This window comes from Nerophis ophidion, linkage group LG10 (genome assembly GCF_033978795.1).
Source record: "Nerophis ophidion isolate RoL-2023_Sa linkage group LG10, RoL_Noph_v1.0, whole genome shotgun sequence".
In the NCBI taxonomy this organism is placed as follows: Eukaryota; Metazoa; Chordata; class Actinopteri; order Syngnathiformes; family Syngnathidae; genus Nerophis; species Nerophis ophidion.
The window spans coordinates 12076496-12091376 of record NC_084620.1 but is presented as its reverse complement, the minus strand read 5'-3'; the positions used below and the strand labels follow the sequence as shown (position 1 = coordinate 12091376).

Here is a 14881-nt window from a genome sequence, read left to right as displayed (position 1 = left end):
ACTCAAGTGTGTTACAGTACATCACAACTACTCAGAGAAGTAAATTTTTTTCCAAAAATTACCGGTACTTAAGTAAATGTAACGGCGTAAATGTAACGCGTAATTACATACCTCTGTCTATAACACAAAGCTCAGATGCAGGCTGTTTACACTGGAACAGACTTAAGTAGGTCCTACTTATGTCAACAACCCTTCTATGTCGACCAACTCATCAAATCTTTGTACACCGTGTTTTCATTATTACTATCAAGTGCCTGCTTAAGTTGACATCATCGGCCTGTTAACGTCAACATGTGTTGTAATCTTGTAAAGTTCATTGTTAATTGCTGATTAGCAGGAAAGAACAAAAGCAACATAACTACTGTCTATTACACAGCATTAAAATGCGCACACAGTGACTTCCGGTCCAGTGCAAAGTGAGCTTAAAAAAAGCATGGCAGTATTAACCTGGGGCCTTATTCCTAAAGATTCTTAGTGCTCTTAATTGCCAAATTCTAAGAAAATGATTAGAATCATGATGTTTTCTTAGAATCTCCCCTCTCAATGAACAGTAGGTCCTACTAAAGATAAAATATTTTCCTAAATAATCCAAGACTTCCCCAAGCAGATGAAAAAATGGCAGACGAAAGAGGCAGGAGAGATATTCTACAAACACTGTATGATAGTGAAATAATGAAATGGTACAGATAGGCTCTTGCAGGAATCATGTCTGGGGTTCATCTCATTAGAGATGCACTTACTTTTGCCACAATGCAAAACCACCTGAAACTACCACTAAGGTAGAAAGTGTATGTCCATTCCTTGCTCAGAGTTATCTGAGAATGTTCTGGAATCACTCCGATGCAAAGACTCTTTGCCAGGATTTTTTTAGGTTAAGGTGTTGTTAGCAACTTCCTCACAGTAACATTTTTTTACAGCAAAAAAATACAACAAGAACACCACCAACTATTTTTATGTTACCATTAGTGGTTTTACAGAACACATTTGTTTGACAATTTTCTGTAGTTTTTTCACAATTACAAAGTTTATGTAATAAAAAATGTTACCCGTCCAAATAAAATGATTGGTGTTTACGGTGGTCACTTACCCTGTCTCATCAACAGCGTGTGCACACATACAAAAGCAGACCAAGAGAAGCAACAAACAATTTGAAGTCATATTGTTGTTATGATAGAATATACATCCAATGACAGTTAACCCTAGCTATCCAATTTGCTATTATTACCCAAAAATTCCAAAGCAAATGTGCGTGCACGTGTTACGTACGTACGGAATTACATCATCAAGTACGAGAAACCATAAAAGGGCGGGATATACAGTATAAAATACATTGTAAAGTTGGCGCCCTCTCGGCTTCTGTGTCAATGTTGCAAACAGCCCCTTTCCGTTAGGAGAGTATTCATAGAATCTTTAGGAATATGGGCCCTGGATTCTACCACAGCGACTAACATGATGCACACATTTAATTTTTTTTCTATTTCAAATTGATAGCCACCAGAAGGAATATTTGAGCATGTTGTCTTTTATTGTCATTGTGGTACACCGATATCCCTGCAGCAGTTTTGTTAGAATACCATTGTAAAGTATCATAGATAACAGAACAATCTAAATATAAACATGCAAAAAATGGTGGAAATTTACAGTATGTCAACAACACCATCAAAATGTTTTTACTATCGTCCATTCTTCTTGTGTCTTGCGTCAAAGTCAGAATTAAATGTGCAAGCAATCACTCATTTTGGTTATCTCGACAACCGCTTACTGTGGCTGGCTAACTGGCATTGACATTGATTGCGACCACATTCTGAGTGGTCGCTGAGATGTGAGCATGGATTAGTTCAAAGTTTGAATAAGGCACTGTTACTGATGAAATATGCTGAGATCCAGAGTGCAGTTGAGGTGATTTTAACAAAGTTGAATGTAAATGTTATGATAAAAAATAATGCGTATAGTAAAGCGGTCAACAAAAGTAGAGCAAGTCCGTTGCTTTTTCTCTCCTATTTCGTCCTCGACAGGTGGATGGACGGTGCCTAAATATTTCCTGAATTACGTGATGTCACGGCCGAACCCATGTCCACGTGACGAGTACATCTCTTAACCTGACGGGATTTTGTCAATGCAGACATAAACAGTTTCCATTGTAGTATAAGTTGTTAACATATAGTAGTGTTGGAGAAAGTAGATGTTGGACCTCTGAGCAAACCTTTTGGCAATATTTACGCTGCATTGACTATTTTTTTTTAATGATAAAACATTTGGCCTCCCGTGTCTGTTGAATCTGGAAAGTCAGTGCCCAACTTGGTCCTGATACAAGTGGACCGTTACAGCCACACGAGAAATGCTATGAATTGCAGTAAGCTGAGCACATAGCAGATAAGCTAACAAACAGTGAAAGCACAACATCTTGCCCTACACTTTTCTACATTTTCAAAAAATTATTGATATTGCCGGGTTGCATATGATGTTATCCATTTTTCTTCTTTGCGGCTTTATTCACGGTCAAGCAGCTTGAGCGTAGCACTAAACAAATTGAGAGTGAGTGTAGAGATTGAGCAGAAAATGCTATATTGCTGTTCTGTTCTTTGGAATTCCAATCGTTCAAATAGAGAGATAGGAAAGCGCTTTCAGAAAGTCCCGAAATAAATTGTTCATAAAGTCAGGAAAAAAATAAAAGTGAGTTGAAGGTATTGGCTATTAAGATATCACTGTCATCATCTTGTGGCATATAATCGTACATGCTTGTGTCTGCAGTGATCACTATGTAAAATGTTTGTTTAAACATTTGATTTGTTTGAGAAACTGTCTGTGATGTAATCGAGTTTATTCTCTGCTATATTAGTAGTGTTTGAGAGGAGAACTAAGCATAACGTTTGTGTTCTGTTGTGGCTGCTATGCCTAAATATAACTACGAAGACCTGCTTGTGCTAATACATTAACATCATGTTAAGTCCTAGTAATAAATATTGCTATAGTTCAGGGGTCGGGAACCTTTTTGGCTGAGAGAGCCATGAAAGCCAAATATTTAAAAATGTATTTCCGTAAGAGCCATATAATATTTAATAACACTGAACACAACTAAACGTGTGAATTTTTAAGTAAGACCAACATTTCTAGAGTATAATAGGTCTCTTATTCTTTGTAATAACATTGTTATCCTGAAGCTAACTGTGGTGGGGGCGTGGCCTGTGGGCCTGCAGCAAACTTGGGTGTCCCAGGACCGGCCTCGAAATCAGCGACAGGTGGGTACATGGCCCACCTGGGCCTTGTTATCTAATCACCTGTCGCTCTGTTATAAGCAGCAGCCAAGAAGAGAGACAGGGTGGAGGCTGGAGCCAGAGCGCGAGCGAGAGAGAAAAATACAATTGCTGGAAAGCAACTGAGAGACTTATTGAAAAATAAAACAATAATGTAACCCTGAAAAGGGCTCTCATGTCATGTATTTCAACAGTTCAACAGGTCAGAAGTGCCAAGCTCCTTGGAGTGATGCTGGACTGCACTCTATCCTGGTCAAATCATATCAGTGATATAGTTACAAAGATGGGAAGGGCTATTGGTATTTCCAGGAAATTTTCTGCTTTTGTTGATCCACCTCTTCTTTGTCAGATTGTTAAGAGTTTAGTCTTGTGTCATCTGGACTATTGTTCTACAGTCTGGGCATCTGCTGCAAGTGGTGAGATCAGTAAGCTCCAGATTATCCAGAATAGGGTCGCAAGGCTGGTTCTGGGTTGTTCACTAAGAACCAATGTACACCAAATGCAGGCTTCTCTTTCCTGGCTAACAGTGCAGAAGACGTTGTCAGCTAATACTCCTATTTTCTTCAAATCAGTAACCGGTAGTAAAACTCCTGCTTTTCTTATGGCCCAAATAGTTCACAGTAGCACTATGCACAATCATAATACCAGGGCGTCCAGTGAGGGGCATGTTGTACTCCCTCGTCCCAGAAAGAATGCTTTGCGGAAATCTTTTATTTATAGATCTGTATCGCTCTGGAATAACCTGCCTCAAATTCTCACCGGCACTGAAAGTAAACAGGTTTCAATCATCAATCAATCAATGTTTATTTATATAGCCCCAAATCACAAATGTCTCAAAGGACTGCGCAAATCATTACGACTACAACATCCTCGGAAGAACCCACACAGACGTGGGCATTCCGACCGCCTGCCACCCGACAGAGAACATCATCGCTTCTGCAGCGCTAGAAAACGACAAAACTATCAAACTTTGGAAAAGTGATTGCTAAAAACCCGACTTCCATGAAAGTAATATTTTATCTGAGTTTTTAAATTACTTTGCTCGTTGATGATTTTTTATGTTTGGTTTTATATTGTGTAGTTATATTTATATGGTAATTATTATTCTGTGACTGTAAATTGTTTGCCTGTTTTCTTATTGATGCTTTTATTATTATTATTTTTTGTCTGTATTGCATAGTTACAATTATATGCTTTTACTTGTAATTGTGTTGAGTTGTGGACCTCAGGAAGACTAGTGGGTTGTTGTGGCAACCAGCTAATGGGAATCCTTAATAAAAATCAAATCAAAAATCAAATCAAACAGCAAACGCTAAATCTTGACATCGCAATCAAAAACTTAACAACAGGGACATTTGTAGCTAAATAATGAAACAAAATATGAACTTCACACCAAAAAAAAACTGCAGACATGAATCATAGATGACAAATTATTAGCGCTACGGTCACAGCAGCACGGCACTTGCTATGTAAATCAAATACGTTACTTAGCGATGCATGAATAACTGCAATTTTGTCTTTCACCGAATAATAATTACTTTGTGGCCCCGTAAATGTAAAGACATGATGTGGCTCCAATCTTTTCTTCTCTAAATACCTTTAGTATCAAATGAAGTGATCGTGTAACTCGCTGTAACGTCATGGTGATGATAAATGCTTTAAATCGTTAAATAATATATTTTTCCTAGGAGTGTATAAATCCAATCTATCCCATTTTAAATCTTTTTTTTCTTGATCGCTTATATATTTGCCTCTAAACCTTTAAAAATACACCCTAATCCACACTGATACAGGTAAATAAACAGTAGCCTAGTGGGACTTTAGACCAGACCTGGGCAAATTAGGGCCCAGAGGCCACATGCCGCCTGTTGAGCTTTTCAATCTGGCCCGCCGGACATTCCCAAATAATTGTTTTAGATGTTTGATATGGAAAGTGTAGCTGCCATTATGATGTGTAGTGATGTTTTCTAATGACCGTAGGTCTTCAACTATACTAAGTCTTTCAATGGTTGCAATCAACATCATATACTGGTTAACTATGGTCATCTAATTAGTTACTATGGTCACTATGAGGTATCTCAGATTGTAGGAGGGGTTTTTTTCACTATGTTTGTTGCATTTTGGTTGCGTTTCGGTTGATTGTAAAATATGTTGTCAATATTCAGTGTTTTATCATTCATAGTTAATATTGTAAATCCACATTCTTTATTTTCATGTACATTCTGGGTGTCTCATTCAGTAGAAAAATTTCAAATTCCATTCCGTTTTTTAAGGCGGTCTGTCATAAAGTTTTAAGCTTCCAATCATTATTGTGAGGCTTTGTATTAGTATTCCTAAAAATATATATACTGGCCCCCACACAAACTTTTTTATCTAAATCTGGCCCCCCAAGTCAGATAATTGCCCAGGCCTACTCTAGACCATCACCTGAAACCTGGAAGTGCCCGGATGTGCATTTAGATCGGGGGTGTCAAATCAATTTTAGATCGAGGGCCACATGGCACGATAACTTAAAAATAAAAACTTCAGATTATTTTCTTTGTTTAGATATAGAACAAGCACATTCTGAAATTGTACAAATCATATTGTTTTTGTTTTTTTTACACTTACATGTTGTGGTTAATAGTATTCTGTTTTTATTTGTTGTTATTTATATTTTCTGAATAAATTATATGATGATGTTCATCAGTCAACTCATTGGTGTTCATTTTCAATCTGTTAAGATAAAAAAAATGTTTTTCAAAATGAAATTACAGTATGTTATTTATGTAGTTTGATCATTTTCCTCAACTTATGCACGAACATCATGTGGTTTATTTTGTACATGTGTAGCATCAGCTACAAAGATACAAAGAATTGATATCGCAACATCCAGTGGACACATTTAGAACAGCTGTTTCTTTTTTTCAAAAATTTCAGGTTGATTTTTAAACTTTGTAAACTCATCCCGCGGGCCAGATAAAACCTGTTCGCGGGCCATAAGTTTGTTACACCTGCTCTGTCACGTGATTGCAACCCAGCTACTGCACTTGTATTATGGTAATAACATATGCTTCATCAGTTTTACAAAAAAAAATATCCAGGTTGTTTTATATATAATGTATTATCATAATTTGGATTAACCTTTTTACCAATTAAAAAATATCAGAATCCCCTTTCTCCCACATCCTTTAAGTTTCAGGAGACGCTTGCACACCCTTGCCTCTTGTTCTAGAACTAGCGCCCCTAGTGTCAGACATCTTTCATTACACCATGCAATACAGTACATTGCTTCCCTTTCATTAAAACACCAAAAATAGTCTGACTGTAATAGTATCCTTTGTGCTTTTTTCTGTATCCCCCTCCATGCCACCGTTATCTGCCCTCTCCAGGCGCCCAGTCACAAGTACGAGGGCCACGGCAGCCACGTCACCAACGTGCGCTTCACCCACAGCGACTCCCACCTGCTCTCAATGGGTGGCAAGGACTCCAGCATTTTCCAATGGAGGGTGATCCGGCCGACCTCTGCCTCGTCCACCGCAGCCAGCTCTTCTGAACAGCTAAAGAATGACAGCAGCAATTAAAAGCAGAAGTAGAGCGGCATACATGAAGCCGTTGGAAAACTGTCATAAGTGGAGAAGGACTAACATCCCAGGACTAACACCTATATAAAATGCTGGTGAAACTAAAACTAAATGCAAAATGTGACTATTAAGAGAACATTCCTGGGTTTTTATAAGGCTATGTGGTGGTGTATGACACTGTAATTGATGTGGATTTACAATAGTGCTCCTATGTTGTATGTGTTAAACTATTTGTTGGCTGTAGGCTGCCTTTATGCTTACATCAGTGGTGTCCAAAGTGTGGCCTGGGCGTCATCTTTGGCCCGCTGCCCGTTCGGCCCTCAGCACTTTCTAAAAAATAAAATGAGATGTATTATTAGATACTACACAAATGTGCTTTGTCAACTATAAAATCAAAAACAAAGAGGTCTGTTTTGTTAAAATAGCTTAGCTTATATTGTCCTTCATAGGACTGTTTTTGTATCCGTATTACACAAAATGTGTCCGTGCCCACTTTAATTCATTTAATTTTCTTCTGTATAGAGCAGGGGTGTCAAACTCAAATACAGAGTGGGCCAAAATTTTAAACGGAACAAAGCCGTGGGCCAAGGTTGAACAAATTAACCTTTTAATAGGGACCCAAACAAGATTTGCATTAAATATTGAACAAGCAAGGCTTATATAACTTTAGTGACATGTAAAATCCAGTTTCAAATAATAATAATAAAAATATCAATGGCATATCAAATAAAATTTAAATAAAAATTTGAATGCCTTTTTTTCTATTTGCAATCTTCTGAGGTAAATATCAAATTTTTTCCACAGGCTAATAATACATTTGAAAATAAAATAACAATAATGAATGAACCAAACATTCAAGCTTTGACGTAGCAAGAGAAAATGCATGAATAAAACGTTAATTATTGCTCAGTTTGCTGGAACTCTCCCGGAAGAGTTAGTGCTGCAAGGGTTTCTGGGTATTTGTTCTGTTGTGTTACGGTGCGGATGTTCACCCGAAATGTGTTTGTCATTCTTGTTTGGTGTGAGTTCACAGTGTGGCGCATATTTGTAACAGTGCTAAAGTTGTTTATATGGCCACCCTCAGTGTGACCTGTATGGCTGTTGACCAAGTATGCTTGCATTCACTTGTGTGTGTGTGTTTGTGTAAAAGCCACAATTATTATGTGACACGCTGTTAGTATGGAGGAAAAGCGGACGTGACGACAGGTTGTAGAGAACGCTAAAGGCAGTGCATTAAATGCACGTCCCGAATATAGTTGTACGGGTGGAAATCGGTAGAAATTCAGGAGAATGGTTGCCCCGGGAGATTTTCAGGAGAGGCACTGAACTTCATGAGTCTACTGGGAAAATTAGGAGGGTTGGCAAGTATGAGTATTAATTGGTGAATGCGGTGTTACAGCGGCACCGAAGCTGTATAACACCGGCGGGCCAGCTCTAATGCTAAATTGAAATTGCCTCAAGGGTCAAATTAAATTACACGGCGGGCCAAATGTGGCCCGCGGGCCAGAGTTTGACACCCATGGTATAGAGGGTGTACACTGTAAGAAATAATACATCAAGGCGGTTCTCACTGTAGGCCGCAGAGGGCAGAGATTTAAGTATTCAGTACAGTGAAATGTGACATTGCGCCCCTGGAGTCGCTAGTAGGCAGTGTTGCATCACAAAAGTGATGTGGAGCTGACCCTAAAATAGCAACTGGAAAAATGTGCTTTTAAAACGTGGTCAAAACTGTTTAAAAACACGGTTATATTTTGTAAATGTTTGACATGTATTGACACACTCCAGTGTAGGAGTGTCAACAGTTTGTCACGGCGGCCTGCAGCTAATGTTTTGATGGCCCGCGCAAATTCTAAAAATACTATCAAAACACAAGATTGAAAAAAGTGGAATAAAAGAGCATACAGGTGAGATGTTACCTGAAAAAATAGCTATTTTGACTGTAATAACACAAAGCAGCTTTGTAGACTGTTTTTTTCTTTAAAACTGTCATTGCTCAAAAAGAATATGGAATAAAAAGCAATGTTGTTGTGAGTTGTTCATAACTCCAACTACTTCACATCAAATATTTCACTTTGAATTATTTTGGGGGAAAATATTGCATATTTTATGTGTTTGACATGGGAAAAAAAACAAAGGTTTTCTTTAAAAAAAAAAAAGGGGAAAACAATAAAAAAAAACTTATAATCGATAGATCGGAAGTTGTTATAGAGACTTAAGCATTAAAAGATTACAGTTGGTACAAAATGCGGCTGCTAGACTGTTGACAAGAACAAGAAAGCTTGATCACATTACGCCTGTACTGGCTCACCTGCACTGGCTTCCTGTGCACTTAAGATGTAACTTTAAGGTTTTACTACTTACGTATAAAATACTACACGGTCTAGCTCCATCCTATCTTGCCGATTGTATTGTACCATATGTCCCGGCAAGAAATCTGCGTTCAAAGGACTCCGGCTTATTAGTGATTCCCAAAGCCCAAAAAAAGTCTGCGGGCTATAGAGCGTTTTCCGTTCGGGCTCCAGTACTCTGGAATGCCCTCCCGGTAACAGTTTGAGATGCCATCTCAGTAGAAGCATTTAAGTCTCACCTTAAAACTCATTTGTATACTCTAACCTTTAAATAGACTCCCTTTTTAGACCAGTTGATCTGCCGTTTCTTTTCTTTTTCTTCTATGTCCCACTCTCCCTTGTGGAGGGGGTCCGGTCCGATCCGGTGGCCATGTACTGCTTGCCTGTGTATCGGCTGGGGACATCTCTGCGCTGCTGATCCGCCTCCGCTTGGGATGGTTTCCTGCTGGCTCCGCTGTGAACGGGACTCTCGCTGCTGTGTTGGATCCGCTTTGGACTGGACTCTCGCGACTGTGTTGTATCCATTGTGGATTGAACTTTCACAGTATCATGTTAGACCCGCTCGACATCCATTGCTTTCCTCCTCTCTAAGGTTCTCATAGTCATCATTGTCACCGACGTCCCACTGGGTCATTATTGTCACCGATGTCCCACTGGGTGTGAGTTTTCCTTGCCCTTATGTGGGCCTACCGAGGATGTCGTGGTGGTTTGTGCAGCCCTTTGAGACACTAGTGATTTAGGGCTATATAAGTAAACATTGATTGATTGATTGATTGAACGTTTAAAAAATACCTATTTTCAACACTTTTTAAGTGGGGCCTCTTTGGATCGCCAAAGTGATGCTTTTTTTTTTTTTTTCTACTAATTGCTCAGATATAATAATTAATTAAAAACATTTTTATGAATTTATTGACCTGTTTAGGGCTCCAATTACTTCACATCAAACATTGCACTTTGAACATTTTTGAGGAAAAATATTGTATAGTTTGTGTTTTTACCATAATAACAGGGTTTTGACAAATAGGACATAAAACAGTAGAAATAACTTTAGTGTCCACCTTGAAACTGGAAAGTCGTGAGTTCAAACCCTGGCCGAGTCATACCAAAGACTATACAAATGGGACTCATTGCCTCCCTGCTTGGCACTCAGCATTAAGGGTTGGAATTTAAAGGTTAAATCACCAAAATGATTCCCGAGCGCGGCAGCCGCTGCTGATCGCTACTCCCCTCACTTCCCAGGGGGTGAACATGAAGATGGGTCAAATGCAGAGGATAATTTCACCACACCTAGTGTGTTTGACTATCGTTGGGACTTTTAACTTCATATTGACAGATAGACCTGAAGCAGTGGTTTTCATACTTCTTACAACAAGCTCATTTTGACTTGGTGTTAATGACCAACATTAAAATACAGTAGCACAACAGGTCTAAATACTTACTAAAATTGATTGATTGATTGATTGAGACTTTTATTAGTAGATTGCACAGTCCAGTACATATTCCGTACAATTGACCATTAAATGGTAACACCCGGACGGTCCGCTCCCTGTATGATCAGTGTCAGAGCTTAGTCCGCATTGCCGGCAGTGAGTCGGACCCGTTTCCAGTGAGGGTTGGACTCCGCCAAGGCTGCCTTTTGTCACCGATTCTATTCATAACTTTTATGGACAGAATTTTAAGGCGCAGTCAGGGCGTTGAGGGTGTCTGGTTTGGTGGCTGCGGAATTATGCCTCTGCTATTTGCAGATGATGTGGTCCTAATGGCTTCATCTGGCCCAGATCTTCAGCTCTCACTGGATCGGTTCGCAGCCGAGTGTGAAGCGACTGGCATGAGAATCAGCACCTCCAAGTCCGAGTCCATGATTCTCGGCCGGAAAACGGTGGAGTGCCATCTCCGGGTTGGGGAGGAGATCTTGCCCCAAGTGGAGGAGTTCAAGTACCTCGGAGTCTTGATCACGAGTGAGGGAAGAGTGGATCGTGAGTAATGTGGACGCTGTATCGATCCGTTGTGGTGAAGAAGGATCTGAGCCGGAAGGCAAAGCTCTCAATTTGGGGCGGCATGGCGTAGTGGGTAGAGCGGCCGTGCCAGAAACCTGAGGGTTGCAGTTGCGCTTCCCACCTATTGACATCCAGATCGCTGCCGTTGTGTCCTTGGGCAGGACACTTCACCCTTGCCCCAGGTGCCACTCACACTGGTGAATGAATGATAAATGAATGATTGGTGGTGGTGTACTCCGCCTCCCGCCCGAAGCCACGTTTCCATCAGTCTACCCCAGGTCAGCTGTGGCTACAAATGTAGCTTACCACCACCAGGTGTGAATGAATGATGGGTTCCCACTTCTCTGTGAGCGCTTTGAGTATCTAACAATAGAAAAGCGCAATATAAATCTAATCCATTATTATTATAATTTACCGGTCGATCTACGTTCCCATCCTCACCTATCGTCATGAGGTTTGGGTCATGACCGAAAGGACAAGATCACGGGTACAAGCGGCTGAAATGAGTTTCCTCCGCCGTATGGCGGGGCTCTCCCTTAGAGATAGGGTGAGAAGCTCTGCCATCCGGGAGGAGCTCAAAGTAAAGCCACTGCTCCTCCACATCAAGAGGAGCCAGATGAGGTGGTTCGGGCATCTGGTCAGGATGCCACCCGAGCGCCTCCCACGGCGGTGTTTCGTGCACATCCGACCGGTAGGAGGCCACGGGAAAGACCCAGGACACATTGGGAAGACTATCTCTCCCGGCTGGCCTGGGAACGGCTCGGGATCCCCCGGGAGGAGCTGGACGAAGTTGTTAGGGGGGGGGGAAGTCTGGGCTTCCTTGCTTAGGCTGCTGCCCCCGTGACCCGACCTCTTATAAGCAGAAGAAGATGGATGGACGGATGGATGGATGGTAACACCCGAATAAGTTTTTCAACTTGTTTAAGTCGGGGTCCATGTTAATCAATTCATTATAAGTGGCTGGGGAGAGGGAAGTCTGGGCTTCCCTGCTTAGGCTGCTGCCCCCGTGACCCGACTTCGGATAAGCGGAAAAAGATGGATGAGTGGATGGATTTAATATTTTTGGCCACTATAACATTACACAGAGTTTGCACAGTAACACCGTGGTTGAATATTTAACTAAGTGATTATTTGGCATACCACATATTCCATTTTAAGACTCACTGATCTTGAGATTTAAACGTTGAAAAAAATTTTTTTAATATATTTTTGTATTTATTTTAAACATTTTCATGACTGAGACGTTCCGAGTCCCCAGGACCAAACAAACCTTAAAGGTGAAAGAAAAGAAAAAAATATATATATATATCCATCCATCCATCTATCCATTTTTCTACCACTTATTCCCTTTGAGGTCGCGGGGGGCGCTGGTGCCTATCACAGCTACAATCGGGCGGAAGGCGGTGTACACCCTGGACAAGTCGCCACCTCATCACAGGGCCAACACAGATAGACAGACAACATTCACACTCACATTCACACACTAGGGCCAATTTAGTGTTGCCAATCAACCTATCCCCAGGTGCATGTTTTTGGAAGTGGGAGGAAGCCGGAGTACCCGGAGGGAACCCACGCAGTCACGGGGAGAACATGCAAACTCCACACAGAAAGATCCCGAGCCAAGGATTGTTCCCAGGACACCTCAGGACCTTCGTATTGTAAGGCAGACGCACTAACCCCTCTTCCACAGAGCTGCCATATATATATATATATTAGGGCTGAAAATCTTTGGGTGTCCCACAATTTGATTCAATATCGATTCATGGGGTCACGATTCAATAATATATTGATTTTTTTCAATTCGATTAGATTCTTTATTCAAAAACGATATTTTTCCGATTCAAAAGGATTCTGTATTCATTCAATAGATAGGATTTCAGCAGAATCTACCCCAGTCTGCTGACATGCAAGCAGAGTAGTAGATTTAAAAAATAAAAAGCTTTTATAATTGTAAAGGACAATTTTTTATCAACTGATCGCAATAGTGTAAATTTTTTTTAACTATTAAACGAACCAAAAATATTACTTATTTTATCTTTGTGAAAACATTGGACACAGTGTGTTGTCAAGCTTATGAGATGCGATGCAAGTGTAAGCCACTGTGACACTATTGTTCTTTTTTTAATTTTTATAAATGTCTAATGATAATGTCAATGAGGGATTTTTAATCACTGCTATGCTGAAATTATAACTAATATTGATACCGTTGTTGATAATATTCATTTTTGTTTCTCTACTTTTGGTTTGTTCTGTGTCGTTTTTGTGTCTTTTCTCAATTGCTCTGTTTATTGCTGGGTCAGGTTTGGTTTTGGAATTGGATTGCATTGTTATGGTATCGCTGTGTAGTGGTTTGTTAGATTGATAAATTAGTATTATTTATTTTTTTTAAATCGATTTTTTAAAAATGAGAATCGATTCTGGATCGCACAATGTGTTCGAATCGATTTTTCCCCACACCCCTATTATATATAGAGCCCGTAAGGACCAGATGAGTACCCCGCTGGCCTGTTCTAAAAATAGCTCAAATAGCAGCACTTACCAGCGAGCTGCCTCTATTTTTTAAATTTTATTTATTTACTAGCAAGCTGGTCTCGCTTTGCTCGACATTTTTAATTCTAAGAGAGACAAAACTCAAATAGAATTTATAAATCCAAGAAAATATTTTAAAGACTTGGTCTTCACTTGTTTAAATAAATTCATTGATGTTTTTACTTTGCTTCTTATAACTTTCAGAAAGACAATTTTAGAGAAAAAATACCACCTTAAAAATGATTTTAGGATTTTTAAACACATATACCTCTTTATCTTTTAAATCCCTTCCTCTTCTTTCCTGACCATTTACATCAATGTTTAAGTATTTTTTATTTTTTTGTAAAGAATAATAAATACATTTTAATTTAATTCTTCATTTTAGCTTGTGTTTTTTTCCACAAAGAATATTTGTGAAATATTTCTTCAAACTTATTATGATTAAAATTCAAAAAAAATATTCTGGCAAATCTAGAAAATCTGTCAAATCAAATTTAAATCTTATTTCAAAGTCTTTTGAATTTCTTTAAAAACTGTTGTTCTGGAAAATCTAGAAGAAATAATGATTTGTCTTTGTTAGAATTATAGCTTGGTCCAATTTGTTATATATTATACCAAAGTGCAGATTGGATTTTTACCTATTTAAAACATGTCATCAAAACTCTAAAATTAATCTTAATCAGTAAAAATTACTAAAGATGTTCCATAAATCATTTTTTAATTTTTTTCCAAAAGATTCGAATTAGCTAGTTTTTTTCTTCATTTTTTTCGGTTGAATTTTGATTTTTAAAGAGTCGAAATTGAAGATAATCTATGTTTCGAAATTACATTTTCATTTTTTCCCTATTTTCTCCTTTTTTAAACCGTTCAATTAAATGTTTTTTTCATCAATTATTTTCTACAAAAAACCTTGTGTAAAAGGAAAATAAATGTAAGGCGGAATGACAGACATAAATACCCATTTTTTAAATTCATATATAGATTTATTTATTAAAGGTAAATTGAGCAAATTTGCTATTTCTGGCAATTTATCTAAGTATGTATCAAACTGGCAGCCCTTCGCATTAATCATTACCCAAGGAGTAGCTCTTGGTTTCAAAAGGGTTGGTGACCCCTGGCGTTGTCTTAAAAACACTTCTTTGAGCAGCTCGTTCATTTCCGGAACTTGACGAACATTTCCGAAGATGACG

The 14881-nt window shown here is 39.0% G+C and overlaps 1 protein-coding gene across 4 annotated transcripts in view; it reads left to right on the top strand.

Annotated features, from left to right (window-relative positions):
* The window catches only part of eml3 (EMAP like 3), a 48913-nt gene extending 41693 nt beyond the window's left edge, over window positions 1–7220 (top strand). For all 4 annotated transcript variants that reach the window (XM_061912383.1, XM_061912385.1, XM_061912384.1 and 1 more), the window contains one exon: window positions 6626–7220. In XM_061912383.1, the coding sequence (XP_061768367.1) occupies window positions 6626–6817 (192 nt within the window). In that variant the 3' untranslated portion in view covers window positions 6818–7220. The remainder of the gene's footprint in view (window positions 1–6625) is intronic.
* Window positions 7221–14881: the final 7661 nt, after the last annotated feature.